General features: G+C 34.7%; 1 protein-coding gene across 2 annotated transcripts in view; it reads left to right on the forward strand.

Moving 5' to 3' along the window:
• Nucleotides 1-17,901, forward strand: part of LOC145660679 (uncharacterized) — a 118,149-nt gene that overhangs the window by 53,621 nt on the left and 46,627 nt on the right. For both annotated transcript variants that reach the window (XM_081726015.1, XM_081726016.1), the window contains exons 6-8: nt 553-721; nt 6,076-6,302; nt 9,309-9,490. In XM_081726015.1, the coding sequence (XP_081582141.1) occupies nt 553-721; nt 6,076-6,302; nt 9,309-9,490 (578 nt within the window). The remainder of the gene's footprint in view (nt 1-552; nt 722-6,075; nt 6,303-9,308; nt 9,491-17,901) is intronic.

Genomic DNA, 17,901 nt, shown 5'->3' on the forward strand with positions numbered 1-17,901 from the left:
TAGTTTGATCTAATACTTGTGGTTTCAATATTGAATCCCCGATAGTTTGATCTACTACTTGTGGTTTCAATATTGAATCCCCGATAGTTTGATCTACTACTTGTGGTTTCAATATTGAATCCCCATAGGGTGGAAATCTACTTCAGTTTTTCTCAATGTGAAACAAAACGTACTTGTTAAGATGTCAAAAAAAAAAAAAAAAAAATCTTTCTCTCGTTGATGTCTTATATCAATTTGTATACAGTGTTATGCGGCTCGTAATTCTTGGCATTTAACCTAATATTCCCGACGAATGAGAAGGATTGTCAGGTTCTATTCTATTGTTTGTTTGCCAAATTTCATGTAGCATTTTAACTAAGATTGTAAAACATATTTCGAATAGTAAGAATTACAAGAGGTTAAATGCATAGCTAAAAATGTTTCAAATATACGGTACCAATTTCTTCCATTTGTTTGTTTCAAATTGAATTTATCCTATACTTTCATTCATGTGGATTCTTTAAATTAAATTTTTTCTCTGTGTGATGCTTATTTATAACATTCTTTTTGTAGGTGTTTTGTGCTGTGAATGGACATGATGGGAGTCTATTTTGGCAATTTGGCCCTCAACGAGGAGCGAAGGAAATAGTTAACTTTTTTACTGCTCAATTTATTGAAGATCTTAACGGGGATGGAGTTCTAGATGTACTGGCTACTAGTGGCCCCCCAGTCAAAGATTCAGGTAAAGTTGTGTTTCCGTGTTAAAATAAACTAATATTTAAATTGACAATTAAAAATACGGTATTCGTTAATAATATAGTATGCTTTTACTAACTACTCTATGGTCTATAGAACTCGGAGGTTCAATGCCACGTTCACAAACGCTCTCCACTGAATTTTCTTGTTAGCCAACTGAATCCAGTTTCAACTTTGTATTGCTATTTCTGCGAGATTCATATTAATATTGTACTCCCATTTGCGCCTAGGTCTTCCTAATGGTCGTTTTCCGATTGGTCTTCCAGTTAAGACTTTGAAAGCATTCCTATTTTCTTCCATTCTGGCTACATGACCTACCCACCTGAACCTCCTAGATTTGATGACCCTAACAATGTTTGATAAACCTTATAAATTATGTAGTTACTCCTTATGAAGTTTGCGCCATTCTCCATTTCCCTTCCTCGTGAATCCGAATATTCGTCTCAGGAGTTTAGTCTCAAATACTTTCAGTCTACGTTCTTCTCTCAGAGTAAGCGACCATGTTTCACAGCCATACAGAACAAAAGGCATGATTATCGTTTTATATGTTTTAAGTTTCAAATTCCGTCGACAGAATTCGCGACGACAAAAGATTTTGAACTGAATAATAACACGAATTCTCTGCTTTTGAAAGACATTTAATTTCTTCGTGAATTTGACTTTAGTCTGAGTAGGCTTTTACTAATATTTTTATGTTTGTCACGTGTTACCATCAAGTACATGTGTAGTTTGTCACAAGATATACATATCAAACTAACTAGAGATAGAGATCTTATTTGCATGGAAATTGTTCTTCATTTAGAATCTATGTTTACCATGTTCCTACATTAATTTTTTTGATTGCATTTCTTCAGGAAACTGTTAAATATTTCATTACTTTCAATATTCAATCCTACAAGACAAGAATGATAATAATAATAATAATTATAATAATAATAATAGATATAAGGTTGCTACTCTGAACATGATTTTGGTTATCTAAGGGTCCAGATAAAACTAATTTTAACTGCATAATAAATCATAATATCTAAAATACACACACACTCTCTCTCTCTCTCTCTCTCTCTCTATATATATATATATATATATATATATATATATATATATATATATATATATATATATATATATACAGTGTATTTTAAATTACCGGGGTAACCACTTGTTTAATTATTAGTGTAATTGTAACCAAGAATTACATTTATTATTTTAATCAGATCATTAAAACTGAAACTTGCAAACACTACATTGATTGCGTCTGTTTCGGTCTTCCAGTTTAAACGAACGAAACACACAGAGCATACTAAAAGTGTAAAATGAGTTTATAAAGTGGTTCTATCTTTAGATGAGTAACTTAACCTAATGAACAAAGCCGAAATTGCCCAGTAAAACTCTTATAGACCTTATCAACGTAATTAGTATTTCCACTCATCATTTTTAAAAATTCGATTAAAAATGTGTTGATATCAGTCTGTAAGTGAATATTACTATTTTAAGTTTTATTTTCAGAACAATAAAAAGGCATTTTGAAAACGGATATTTTAAAGAGTAAAAAATTGTTTCCAACTTGATAAATTAAAAATATAACTGCAGCTCTGTGAAGAACAAGACGATAATTAAAATAGCATTAGTAACAGCTTCATGATCAGTGCGTATCCGGAATAAGAACAATTCATTATCGATTTCAGTTGAAAGGAATTTTTCTGTGTTCAATTGTGTTTTAAATTCTAAAAGGTCATTTCTGGCAGAAGGAAATCACGAGACTCACGTAAAATATGCAATTAACAAATCTCTTCATGGTGGTGCAGATGAGAGACTGAGGGTGACATAGATGGCTATATTATCGTTCTTAAACATTTTTATTGACTATTGTAGTGATATTTTTATAACTGTATACTATTTTACGAACTTGCTTTACTGTCACAAAAAAATTCGACTTATGATATTGGTAAACACAGGGTGTCTGCTGATACTGGAAATACTGGAAATACTTGAATTATACTGAAATTTAATTTTGATACTGGAAATACTGGAATTTTGATCCACATACTGAAAAAATAATGAAACTGGTAGTTTGTCACCAATACTTTTTTGTAATTGTTTTAATAGTCTTAGAAACAATTTTGTATCTTTTGAGATTCTAAATTTTTCAAAGCAAGAGTTGTGTACATTTTGTAATTAGACATGTAAAACAATGAGTGGAATAGAGGACTATGAAGGAAGTTGGAAGGCCCTTTAAAATGTTAAAAAAAATCGTTGTATTTCAAAAAATCAAGGATAACTAAATTTATTTTTTTTAAAAATAAATTCTTTTGATGGTAAAAGAATTACAAACCTGAAATCGCCAAGAGTGTGATTATTCCTAAAGAACTTTTAAAAAAAATCATTGTATTAGTACTGGAATTTTGCTGATAGTTATATTGAAATGAAATGAAATCTTTGAGTTTTACGCCTCACGCTTATGTCGGTTAGGCTAAAGGAGATGGTGTTGATGAGTAATGAATGAAATGGTGGAATGAAGAAAGTGGGAGGAAACGGGAGAACCCCGAGAAAACCCACGCACACGGTGATTGTCCACCACAAAGTTCACTTGGCAGGGGCTGGGATCGAACCCGGGACTCCCAAGCCCCAGAGGTGAACGCTCTACCACTGAGCCACCGTGACCCCGATAGTTATATACTGGAATTTTGAAAACGAAACTCAGTAGACAACCTGTAAACAGGACTTGATTTCAGCTTATTGGTATGACGGAAACTGTAAAGTATAAAGTATTAATAAATATACAGAAAATAAATTAATATATCATTCTACTTAGAGATATCTGTAATTCTTGAATTTTCTTTAGAGTTGGAAGCTTTCGACTCTACCCTGGAGTCTTGGTCACGGAGGTTGAAAACAGGAGGAAAAAGAATGGAAACATCTAGCAATAAAAATGGAATGGACTTTTCAAGGGAAGGGCTGTGTTGTACGGAAATACGTTCTCAAGTACGTCAGCGATCTCTTCTAGTTGATGCAAACTAAAATATGGCGAGCTAAAATGTTCCCATCGACTTCATCTGGTGATCACTGACGTACTTGACAAATGTTTCCGCACAACACAGCTCTTTCCTTGATAAGTTCGTTTTGTTTTTATTGCTAGATGTTTCTGTTCTTTTTCTTCCTGTTTTTAACCTCCGTGACCAAGACTCCAGGAGAGAGTCGGAAGCTTAGAATTGGAAAGAAATTCAGGAATTACAGAAATCTATAAGTAGAATGATAGTTAGAATTCCTGAGCGTGGCTTTGCATTAAATTAATATAATAATTAGTATATTATTAAGCGTTCCGTTGTTTATATTAAAAACAAAATAAATCGTAATTTGCTAAAAACAAAGCATAGTTATCACATAATAAAGCATAATCTGGGTTAAGTGAGGACATAGCACTTAAATGTAGAATCCTAGATACTTCCAGTCTTAATGATTGAAATACATAGAGAAAATTATTAAGAAAGATGTTCTAGAAAGGGAATAATTTGGCTCAAAATTTTATTCAGTTACGTAGTTAAATAGTATTTTTTTTTATTATTCTTACACAAGAATGTTAACGTTTCTAACAATAAGTAATACTTATTCTTGAATAATAATAAAATTGATCCAAACTGAATCACATAAAGAGTACATTTCTAAGGAAGTATATAACATACGTACTATAATTCAAGGTCTACCAGTAGTGTTTGTAATACAATTTAAAATCTAGTGTTTGTAGTACACATTTGCGCATCATTGGTAGTGTTTATGGATATATGTCTGAGAATACGCGTTTTCTTTTCAAAACATGTAGCTATGTAAAATTAATTGTAATAAAGAAAATAGTTCACTTGTTTATTGACCAAACTAACTAAACGTTTAAAATGTCAGATTTTTTCTTGTTTTCTGAGATAGTAAAGGCCAAAATTTTATAGTTTTAAGGCAAAACAAATTATTGCGATTGTGGATGTTGATCATTGTATTTTCAAGGTCTTTGTTTGATTCTGCAGCTCAAGTTATTATATATATATCTTTATAAAATAAATAAATAAATAAAAACCCTGAAAGATAAATTAGGTCATGATGGAAACTATATCTATTTGTCTTTACAGTTACCTTTGTGTTAATAGTATAAAAGACGCTAAAGCCTGTTTTGTCATTTATCTAACATAGACCTACTGTAGCCATTTTTCAAGCTCAAATCATAATATTTTACAAAATTAAACTGATCCTTCTGTAAAATTAAGTTTTCATAATGATTCCTCAGCAATAGGCAATGAGGGCTGCCCATAGCTAATCCCTCTACCTGTGTGTGGATTTTGTTTCCATAAATAAAATAATTATTGTGATAATAAAATAATTAGTAATTATTAAAGTGAAATGAAATAAAATGAAGAGAAAGCCGTATCTCACATTGTTTCTTAACTAAATGATATGACTGTCCTTACAGTATCAATGTACGTATTTTAGCGAGAATATTTTCGAAAGCCTCATCCTGAATCGCGCTTTCAGCCTTCTTTATCTCCAAGTAAGAAAAGCAATGAAAATACTAAACTCACATATGTATGGATCCATGTTGACATCGCATAGCGTAGTCGCTAACGTTCTCTCCTTTGGTGCGAGCGATCCTCAGTTTGATTCCCGGTAGGAACACTCGGTCGAAAGAGAGTAAAAGCTTTTTCAGGCTAGCCATTGTAAGTAAAGTTTCCCTCACTCACACGAGGCAAATGCCGGGATAGTACCTAACGTAATGGTCCCAGGTCGCTTCCTTCCTTCCCAGTTTCCCGGATAGTGTGATCGCCGAGAGGCTAACATGGCCATAGTTGCCGAAAGCACAGAAATCTAATTTCTAATCCTAATCCTTCATGAGTCCATACTAGGGATGGGCAAAACCGGTTTTTATGAAAACCGGTGTCTAGTAAACCGAAACCCGAAAAACCGACATTTCATTTTTTTCCAAAACCGGTTCGGTTTTTCACCGAAACCGGTTTGGTTTTTTTCAAAAACCGCTTCGGTTTTCCCCGAAACTGGTTTCGGTTTTCTCCAAAAGCCGTTTCGGTTTTCTTCAAAACCGGTTCGGTTTTCACCTAAACCAGAAAACACACAAACTTATTTCTGTGGAAACGGAATCGGTTTCCGGAGAACAACGAAACACTATTCTAGTCAGAAATAGAACTTAGCTTCCTATGAAATATCGTAGTTGTTTAATAACTTTCATAAATTGCTAGCGGATGGTTCGTGAGCTTGCTTAGCGAAACTATGCATTTCAATAGTCCTTGTGTAGTAACTTTCATGGAGGAAATAATTATTAAATTTCTCCTTCTTTCCTTTTAGGTAACAGAAAACTTTCCATTGGACCTCTCATTATTCTTAGTGGTAAAGATGGTAAAATAATCCAGTGGACAGGGACTCCAAACAGTACTGACAGTTATTATACACCGCAGATTTTAGTGCATCCAGATGGTGAAGAGATCGTGTTATTTGGTACAGGACGCCAAAATCACCCTGGATCACTCTATGTTGTGCCTCTACATGAACTAATTGATAGAAGAATGGAGAAGGTAATTCTTTTTTCGTGTCTGCCACTTTTCGTAATTTATGCAATTAAGAAACTATAGGTTTCGTAATAATAATTATGACTTTCAAATACAGTGATTGCCTCGGTAAAGACACTGCAGTTATGTTTTTACATTTATAAGTTACTAACAAAAGTACTTGAGAATTTATGTGCAGTTACCTTGAGCATTGTACAACATTATCTGCTGATAGTACGAAGATGATTCAGAAACTAATGCCTCCAACGTGATACCTTTATTTGTGTTTGACAGGTAGCACCGATACAAATATCAGTGGAAAGCTTACATATTCATAGATATACGAGGGTGATTCAGAAACTAATGCCTCCAAAGTGATACCTTTATTTGTGTTTGACAGATAGCACCGATACAGGTATCTATGGAAAGCTTAAATATTCATAGATATACGAGGATGATATTGAAAGTAATGCCTCCAAGGTGATACCTTTATTTATGTTTGACAGGTAGCACCGATACAGGTATCTATGGAAAGCTTACATATTCACAGATATACGAGGGTGATTCAGAAAGTAATGCCTCCAAGGTGATACCTTTATTTATGTTTTACAGATAGCACCGATACAGGTATCTATGGAAAGCTTACATATTGATAGATGTACGAGGGTGATTCAGAAACTAATGCCTCCAAGGTGATACCTTTATTTGTTTTTGACAGTGGAAAGCTTACATATTCATAGATATACGAGGGTGATTCAGAAAGTAATGCCTCCAAGGTGATACCTTTATTTATGTTTTACAGGTAGCACCGATACAGGTATCTATGGAAAGCTTACATATTCATAGATATACGAGGGTGATTCAGAAAGTAATGCCTCCAAGGTGATACCTTTATTTATGTTTTACAGATAGCACCGATACAGGTATCTATGGAAAGCTTACATATTGATAGATGTACGAGGGTGATTCAGAAACTAATGCCTCCAAGGTGATACCTTTATTTGTTTTTGACAGTGGAAAGCTTACATATTCATAGATATACGAGGGTGATTCAGAAAGTAATGCCTCCAAGGTGATACCTTTATTTATGTTTGACAGGTAGCACCGATACAGGTATCTATGGAAAGCTTACATATTCATAGATATACGAGGATGATATTGAAAGTAATGCCTCCAAAGTGATACATTTATTTGTGTTTTACAGATATCACCGATACAGGTATCAGTGGAAAGCTTACATATTCATAGATATACGATGGTGATTCAGAAACTAATGCCTCCAAGTTGATACCTTTATTTATGTTTGACAGATAGCACCGATACAGTTATCAGTGGAAAGCTTACATATTCACAGATATACGAGGGTGATTCAGAAACTAATGCCTCCAAGTTGATACCTTTATTTATGTTTGACAGATAGCACCGATACAGTTATCAGTGGAAAGCTTACATATTTATAGATATACGAGGGTGATTGAGAAAGTAATGCCTCCAAGGTGATATCTTTATTTGTGTTTGACAGATAGCACCGATACAGATATCAGTGGAAGGCTTGCACTGTCAGCTACAAATAGTGGCATTATTTTTCAACATAGTCCTCATTACGGACAACACACTTACGCCAACGCGAAACAAGGTTTTTCATGCTGTCGGCAAAGAATTGTGGTGGCTGCTGACATCACCATTGCTGAACTGCTGCTTCCACCTCCGCGTCCCAACTTTAGCGTTGGACCTTGAGGTGATCCTTAAGTTTGGGGAAGAGCCAAAAGTCGGAGGGCGCAAGATCGGGACTATAAGCAGGATGAGGTAAAATTTCAACAACACTTTGCCAGCAGATGGGACAACCTTGAAGTTTTGACGCAGGAGAGGACGTGTGGCGGTACTCCATCGACTGCCGCTTTGTTTCCGGGTCGTAATGGTGTATCTACGACTCGCCGTCGGTGGTGAATGTTCCCGGCCGCACAACCTTCCAGTCAGAAATTTAGTGACAGCCCGCTGTTTCAACCGGGCGTCACCACTGGATGCTATGTATTGGTCTATTACTCTGGAACGAGAAGAGATAGGAAGGTGAAACAAGTGATATTCTATAGCTTAGGCCAAGTAGCGGGCTTTGGAAGCATTACCTTCTTAAACACCCACGTAAAATCTGAAATAGTATCTTCCATTAATGTACACTTTCATGCAAATTCTGCAATACGTCTCTTAATGAAGCGTTGCTAATCACTTTAATATCTTAGTTTGGTGAGTAGGTGGTGGTGGTAGTACCTAGGTAATAGTAGAGTAGTACAAGAAAAAATATTAATAATAAGACAGTAGAACCTTGTAATCCGTCCCTTTGGGACTGGGGTTATGGTCAGGACGCAAAAAAAGGTCGGATTATCAAAAAATACAGAAAAATACGAATTAAAATGAATAATCTCTAAGCTCAAAAATGACTGTATTGTATGCTACAGTAAAAACAAACGAACAATAAGCACCAAAAACCGCACAATACAGTACAGAAAACACGCATAACGAAAGAAACAAGAAATGATGGAAACTAAAGCAGATATGCGGTAACAGCAAGTAAATAACAATGCCGCGATGGGAGTAAACGACAATGGACCTCATGAGTCAACGACGACTCGGAGCAAGTTCGGCTCGAGCACGTTCGGACCAACCGGAAAGAGAGACCAGCCGAGGGCAAACGAGAGGGGTTCTACTGTAATAATAATAATAATAATAATAATAATAATAATAATAATAATAATAATTATTATTATTATTATTATTATTATTATTATTATTATTATTATTATTATTATTATAGAAGAAGAAGAAGAAGAAAGATGTTAGGTTGTAAACTCTTACTCATATAGAATAGTGTCTTTTCTATATATTTATATGTGATAAGGGAAAAATCTTAATCGAAATATAAGCGTCAAATATCAAGTGAATCATACATTATGTGCAAATTTTATTTAGTGCATTCTATTACTAATTATAAGTTCGTTATCTTTTCGATTCTTTTCATTTTCTATTTCTATTTCGTAGGCAAAGCCTATTTACACAGATGGTTTCAAAGGAATTTTCTCTGCAGCTGTATTAGCCGATATTAATTTGGATGGTACTGAAGATATTATAATGGCATTGTTCAATTCATCCGTCGTGGCCTTTGATGGAAGGAATTTTCAGGTCTTGTGGAATTACACTTTTCCATCGTCAGAGAGTCTCAAGTATGTTCCTCTTTTCTTCTCTTATAATACATGTACTTCTTAAGTTATCGTGAAATATATAATTAAAAAATAACTAAAATCAATTATTATAAGCAGTGCTTTCTCTGTCGGTAGCAACAATACGCAGTACTGGTATCTTTATTCTGTTTTTTTTTTTTTTCGATTTTTCTTCCTGCTTTTTAAATGTTTATGTTTTCGAAATGAATCTTTAAATTTACATCGATTTAAAGACTGGAAAAACAATATATTATATTAGATAATACTAATGGGTATCCCAAAACTCTCACAAGATTTGAATTTTGCTCCGTTTGTGTGGTAAGAGATTGCCAACGGAAAAAATAGAACGTGGCAGCTGACAGTTTAGGATTATTAAAAATGAAGTACTACACGTAGGAACAACGCCTTTTCATTGTTAAGCAGTATTTTTAAAATAATGAAGGTTTGGCAGTTACAGTTCTCAATTTTCGTACAAGATATGGTCAGGACAGTGATTTAACTTCATCAACTGTGAAGAGATTAAGTAAAAAAATTAGGGAGAGTGGATCATTTTGTGATCTTAAACACTCTGGCCGTCCTTCAACTAGTCGATCAACACAAAACATCGAAACGGTTCATGGAAATGTTGCTGAGTATCCAGACACATTCATTCGGCACCGCGGTCAAGAGTTGAACATTTCTAGAAGCTCTCAACAGCGTATTCTCACGAAAGATTTGCATCTTCATGCCTACAAAGTTCAAGTGGCTCAAGAACTGAAGCTTACTGACTACGCATAGCGAAAAGAGTTTGTTGAATGGACTCTAGAACAAGTGGATGCTGAATTTTCGAACAAAATCATCTTCAGCGATGAGGCTCATTTTCCTCTTGATGACCTTGTTAATCATAAAACATAAAACATTCTAATCCCTTAAGCTTGTTCTGCATGTCATATGTCGCTCCTTTTATTGAGTACTATTCTCCTATCTGGTGTATGGTCTGCCCTACTCTTCTAAAGAAAATTAAATTCTGTAATTAATTTGTATCCTACTGAGTACCTCACCTCCGAACTTTTCCAAAAAAAATGGCGTTATAAAATCCCTCAATACCAAGCCTCCCCTAGTGAGAAACAAACTTTCTGACCTAATATTTTTGCATAAAATTGTAAATGGCCATCTATTATGTGATTAAGTCAGATCAATTTTCGCGTACCCGCTAGAACAACACAATCCAGTAATTTCTTTTACACTCGAGCTGCGAGAGTAAATATTGTCCAAAGGTCCCTTCTAAACCGAATTGTTAGTACGTATAATCAGTTACCAGAAACTGTTGACGTGTTTTCTAATGAGTTTACTTTCAAATCCTGTATAACTAAGCTATCTTTGTAATGTTGCCAAGTTGCTGTATACCATCTTTAGCTCAAATTATTATTCTATTGTTATGTTACATAAATTAAAATGTTTCAGTGTAAAATGACCTAGTGTTGTATCTGAAACCTAGTATGAATAAATTAATAAATCATACGATTTAACGCCTTTGGACTTTTTTTTATAGTTTATGTTTATGCCAACAAGCTCACGACTATCCACGCCTTGAAAGAGCAAATTGAGACTGTATCAACGAAATCCAGCCACGTTTATGCAAAAATGGTCATGGAAAATTTCAACAAAAGAGTGTGTACGTGCCAGAAAAACCGTGTAGGCCATTTACCCGATATGCTATTCCATACATAACCCCATACTGTTTACTTTATGAATCAATAAAAATTTACAATTTTAAATTATAAACTGTGTTGTCTATCAAAATTGCTTCTTGCGTGAATTTTGGGACACCCTATATTAATACATAGCAGCGCATGCTAATTTAGTCCACCTGAGACAATGTAAAACCACGTTAAGGAATTCTGACTATCATTCTACGTACAAATTTCTGTAATTCTTGAATATTCTTTATACTTCCGAGCTTTTCAGGGGAGAGTTGAAAGCTCAGAAGTATAAAGAATGTTCAGGGATTACAGAAATCTGTCAGTAGAATTATTGTTTCTCCACTTGTTTACATTTTGACGCTTTTCTCCTCAAACAATCAGAATGCGTAGAATACCAGTATTGGTGAGTACCGTCACATTTTTTGTCTAGGAAAATAGCACTGATTATAAGTATTATTGTTGTTGTTTTATTTAGAACTCTCTTGTTCTTCAGCGTAATTTACTTTTCTGTATAAAATAAGCTGTAATCTTTCCAGTCCATGAAGAACTTTGCAGTTAAGCAATGCACCTTAAACTGGGTCATTGGTCAACATATTGATTACTATTGCTATTACTTCAGCCCTACAGTACAGTCTCTCAATTAGCTCCTTAGTTACCTCACACTACTTTAATAACACCAGAAAATTTAACTCTTCATTAGTTATTTTGCAGTGCTGTATTATCCTGTATTAAAAAAAGCTCCTCATCAATTGTCTCACTATGATATATTAACACCAAAAATTTAAACGTTATCAGTTATCTTTAAGTGTTGTATTAACATCCTATAATTTAACTCGTTATCAATTATCTCGTAATGCTGTATTAATACTCGAAAATTTAGACCCTCATCAGTTGTCTCACCATGCTGTATTAACACAGAAAATTTAACTCCTCATCATTTATCTCTCCATGCTGTATTAACACTGAAGATTTATCTCCCAATCATTTATCTTACAATGCTGTATTAACATCCGAAAAGGTAGCTCCTCATCACTTAACTCGCAATGCTGTATTAGTACTCGAAGATTTAGATCCTCGTCAGTTATCTCATCATACTGTATTGACACTAAAAATTTAACTCCTCATCATGTATCTTACCATGCCGTATTAATAAACAAAAATTTAACCTTTAACAGTTATCTCTAAGTGTTGTATTAATTTCCGAAAATTTAGCTCTTATCAGTTACTCACAATGCTGTATTAACACCCGAAAAGTTAGCTCCTTATCAATCATTTCAAAATGCTGTACAAGAACCCCGAAAGTTGCCATACAGTATTAACATCTGAAAATTTAGCTTTCTATCCTTTATCTTACAATGCTGTAATGACACCTGTTAGCTCATCAGCTATCTTGCAATGCTGTATTAATATTAGATCCTCGTCAGTTAAGACACAGTGCTGTATTGTTAACACCCAAAAATTAAGTTTCTCACCAATTATTTTACAATGCTGTATTAGCAACCAAAAAGTTAGCTCCTCCAGTTCACATACAGTGGTGTATTACACCCGAAAATTTAACTCATTATTATCTCGCAATGCTGTATTAATACACGAAAATTTGAATCCTCGTCAGTTATCTCACCATGCTGTATTAACACCCTAAAAGTTATCTTCTCATCAGTTATGTTGCAATGCTGTATTAGTACTCGAAGAGTTAGATCCTTGTCAGTTATGTCATCATGCTGTATTAACATCAAGAAATTTAACTTCTTATCATTTATCTCACAATTCTAAATCTACACCCAAGAATTTAACCTTTATCAGTTATCTCTAAGTGCTGTATTAGCACTCGAAATGTTAGTTTCTCATCATTTATCTCACAATGCTGTATTAACACTCAAAAATTTAGCTCGTTTTCAGTTATAATCAAAACGCAGAGCCGGAAAAGTTAGCTCATCAGATATCTCGTAGTGCTGTGTTAATACACGAAAATTTAGAGCCTCGTCAGTTATCTCACCATGCTGTATAAATACCAGAAAATATAACTCATCATCATTTATCTCACATGCTGTATTAACAACTGAAAATTTATCTCCCCATCTTTTATCTTAGAAAGCTGTAATAACACCTGAAAAATTAGCTCATCAGTTATCTCGCAATGCTGTATTAGTATTCGAAGATTTAAATTCTCGTATTATCTCACCATACTGTACTAACACCAGAAAATTTAACTGATCATTTATCTCACAATGCTGTATTAACACCCAGGAATTTAACCTTTATCAGTTATTTCTAAGTGCAATAATATCACCCGAAAATTTAATTCCTTATTAGTTATTTCACAGTGCTACATTAACACATGAAAACGTAACTTCTCATCATTTATCTCACAATGCTGTATTAACATCCGAAAATTGAGCTCCTTATTAATTATTTCAAAAAGCTGTACTAGAACCCGAAAAGTTAGCTCTTTTTCAGTTCTCACATAGTGCTGTATTAACACCTGAAAATTTAGCTCCTAATCGGTTATCTCACAATACAGTATTATTAAAGTATTATTAACATCCCAAAATTAAGCTCCTCACCAGTTATTTCACAATGCTGTATTAACACCAGAAAATTTAACTCGTTATCAGTTACATTTAAATGTTGTATTAACACCTAAAAATTTGATTCCTAGTCAGTTATTTAACAATGCCATATTAAAACTCGTAAAGTTATCTCTTCATCAATTCTCACACAGTGCTGTATTAACACCTAAAAATTTAGATTCTCATTAGTTATCTCACACAGTGCTGTATTAGCACCTGAAAATTTAGATTCTCGTCAGTTATCTCACAATGCTCTATTAACACTCGAAAAGTTATCTCCTTGTCAGTTATTTTTAAATGCTGTACTAGACCTCGAAAAGTTAGCTCCTCATTAGCTCTCACACACAATTGTGTCTTAAGACCTGAATATTTAGCTCGTCATTGGGTATCTCTCAATGCAGTATTATTAACACCCCAAAATTAAGCTCCTCACCAGTTAATACACAATGCTATATTAACACCCGAAAATTTAACTCGTTACCAGTTATCTGTAAGTATCGTATTAACACCCAAAAAGATAGCTCGTCATCAGTTCTCACACAGTGTTGTATTAACGTTCGATAAGTTTAGGTTATTAGTTATCTTCCAATGCTGTATTAATACTCAAAGATTTAGATTCTGGCCAGTTATCTCACCATGCTGTATTAACACCAGAAAAATTTTAACTTATCATTCATCTCATAATGCCGTATTAATACCCGAAAAGTAAGCTCCCTATTATTTATCTCACAATGCCGTATTAATACCCGAAAAGTTATTTCCTGATCAGTTATCTCGCAATGTGTTATCTTATTATGCTGTATTAACACTAGACAATTTAACTCCTCATTATTTATCGAACCATTCTGTATTAACACCCAAGAATGTAACCGTTATCAGTTATCTCTAAGTGCTGTATTAACTCCCGAAATTTAATTCCTCGTCAGTTATTTCACAATGCTGTATTAACATCTGGAAAGTTAGCTTCTTATCAGTTATTTCAAAGTGCTGTACTAGAATCCGAAAAGTTACCATACTATAGTAACACCCGAAAATTTAGCTCCCATCTTTTATCTCACAATGCTGTATTAACAACCGAAAAGTAAGTTCATCAGTTATCTCGCAATGCTGTATTAATACTCGAAGATTTAGATCCTCGTCAGTTATCTCACGATGCTGTATTAACACTAGAAAATTAAACTCCTTATCATTTATCTCACAATGCTGTATTTGAACGCGAAACCTCGCGCGCTATTTGGATTCACAGGATTTTATGTCCTGTATGGTTTTTGTTCATTCATCTGCAAATGACTACACTGTTTGAATTAGTAATGTTCCATGTGGCATAAATATGATATTGCGAGTATATTATATAAATTTTCACACATAGAACGTTTACTTATAATAATTTGTGTCTTATTATGTTTGCGTGTACATTATATAAATCTTCACTCATAGAATGTTTACATATTGCAATTTGTGTCGTATTATTTTTGGATAAGCTAAGTGAGCGCCAAGGCATAACGGAATATTTAGTAATATTGATACATAACTCTGAGAAGTGTGCAGTAATTCATTAATAATAATAATAAAAAAAATATTTTATTAAAGATCATATTATGTACGTAAATTCTTGTTTTGAAAATCTCCAGAATCAAATCTGTCTTTGCAACTTGAAATCTTCAAGACGTAATGTACACGGTGGCCAAAATGTCCCGTTACCCCTTGATAAATGCGAATGTAAGTTTCCCGTTACCTTTATAAATGCTAATATAAGGTTTTTCATTGATTTAGGTCAGGGATGCAAATAACCACTCGCCCGGGGCGAGTAGTTCATCGGCGCGGGCGAGTATTTAATATCATACCGAAGGTTAAGTAAATGATTTCTATTGTGGGATGTGGGCTAGTAGTTTTTTTTTTTTTTTTTTTTTCTTGGGCTAGTAAAATTTTGTTGCTTATTTGCATCCCTGGTTTAGGTTGTGTGAACGATGGCTCTTGTGAATCACCAGCAATACCTGGACATGTTGCAGAACTGGTTTGTTCATCTCTTGGAGGAGCACGGAATCAAAGAGACATGTTGGTTGGTTTCAGCATGATGGGGCACCTTCCTATTATGTCCTTGCCGTACGCGAATATCTTACGGAAGTCTTTTCTGGGCGTTAGATTGGTCGTGGTAGTCCGGATCTGCCCGCACCACTTGCCTGGCTACTACAAAGCCCAGACCTCACTAGTTGTGTTAATTTGCTATGGGGTTCATAAAGGGCATCGTTACACAAAACTGTTACGATACCACTGCCGAACTAACAGAAACCATGAAACAAGCTTTCATTTAAGTTACACCTGCAATGCTCCGCAAAATGTCGCACAGAACCTGGCGGCGTATTATCCTTTACCATGAGGATGACGGTCGACAGGTTGATCCTTTGGACACTTGATGTTTCCTATCACAAAATTTCTCAAAAACATTGTTGTTCATGTCATCCAGTTCTTTCCGTGTAGTTATTTACTTATATTTAGTGGTTTATATTACTTATTTTCAGGGATAACGGGACTTCGTGGCCACCCTGTACATCGCTTTTTCTATACACTGTCGAGTGCTTATTTGTGTAAGAAAACTTAAATATACAATGTAAAATAACCAAGTGGTACTATAAAGAACCTTATATTTTTACCTGAGTAGTTAATCAATTTTCCGTGTTCAAGGATTAAACAGCTACATTTCTTGATAAAATCTGTAGAGGGCACCAAACTGAATATTTCTCCATTATGCCTAGAAAAAGAGGAAGCTTTAATTTAACGTCCGATCGTTATGCCCTGTAGGCTAAAGGAAACGGGTGACTAATGAAAGTGAATTCTTATGAAAATAATTAGTGAAATGAGAATGTGGAAGAAAACGGGAAGAACCCCGAAGAAACCTACGGACATGATGTTTTCTATCGCAAACTCACATGGTCTAGGATGAATCACGAAGCCCTTGCTTCAGAGGCGAGTGTTCTGCAGCTGAGCCACTGTGTCTTTCGTTGTATTTAGAGTACGGCGATCATTCTTGTCAGCAGTGAAAGTCAAATCGATTCGTGAGCCATTTCAGTGTCTCCGGAAAATTTTTGTTGGATCAACATAGCTCGTATCAAGCTATTATCTAGCAAACTGAATATTCTGCACCCTTATATTTCTTATCCCCACGTTATTGATAGACAGGTAGGTCATACACAGTTCTTCAATGGAAGCGGAGAAGCTTTGCGCTGTTCCTAACATTTCAATGCATCGAATCAAAGTTTTTGTTTAACTAACAAAGTCTAGAGTAGCCGGTTCGGTCTGAAAGTCCTTATTTTAAACTAAAAATATTGAATTTACCGTATTTTTAGTGTTTATTTACTGTGTGCCAGATATTGCACACTGTTAGATCGGAATTGTATGCTTGATTAAAAGTACAATACTATATTTTTCTACTTGTATTTCGTAGTATAACTGTGGTTATTAGCCACTGCAGATATAGTGTTGGAAATTACGGACATTCGGCATCATTGGACCGCTTTTGTAGCCTTTTATTCCGTTAAAACGAGGGATAAGTGTACTATGTTTTATTAGTATTGATACCACGTAATATGACGGATGTTCGAAAAAAAAGTTACAAAGCCTATTATAGCTCATGTGTAAGACATACCTGGAAGATCAACACACTTGATGATATAGGGCACTCAACAGTAGACACGCAACAGTAGTTTTGTTCAGCTGCTTATCACAACGGCAGATAAAGTTTTCTATACCATTTGCATAGAAATCCACGTCAAGTTCTCGACCCGCCGTAGGGCAGCGGTTTTGACATAATCACATGCCAGATAATGGTGGCCAGCCATTATTCGCCTTAGAACAGAGAAAAGATGAAAGTCCCTGCTCTCTGGGGCTAGATCAGGGCTGTAGAAAAGGTGCTCTAGTCTTTCCAAGTGTAACGTCAGTGCTTGAAGTATTAGGTCTACCGCTGTGTCCAGGGTTGTCTTTAACAATATTGGTCTCTCTTTGAAGGCACGACACCACTTCTCTACATGTTACTTTGAAATGTAACACTCACCATACACCTCCACAATCTATCATATGAATGTCAGCAGATGTAGTGTTTTCGCCCTAGGAACCGCACCACTGACCTCACTTCTACTTTTGACCAATTTTCCAGACGAATCGTCAT

The sequence above is a fragment of the Thermobia domestica genome, chromosome 9, assembly GCF_964235325.1.
Source record: "Thermobia domestica chromosome 9, izTheDome1.hap1.1, whole genome shotgun sequence".
NCBI lineage: Eukaryota > Metazoa > Arthropoda > Insecta > Zygentoma > Lepismatidae > Thermobia > Thermobia domestica.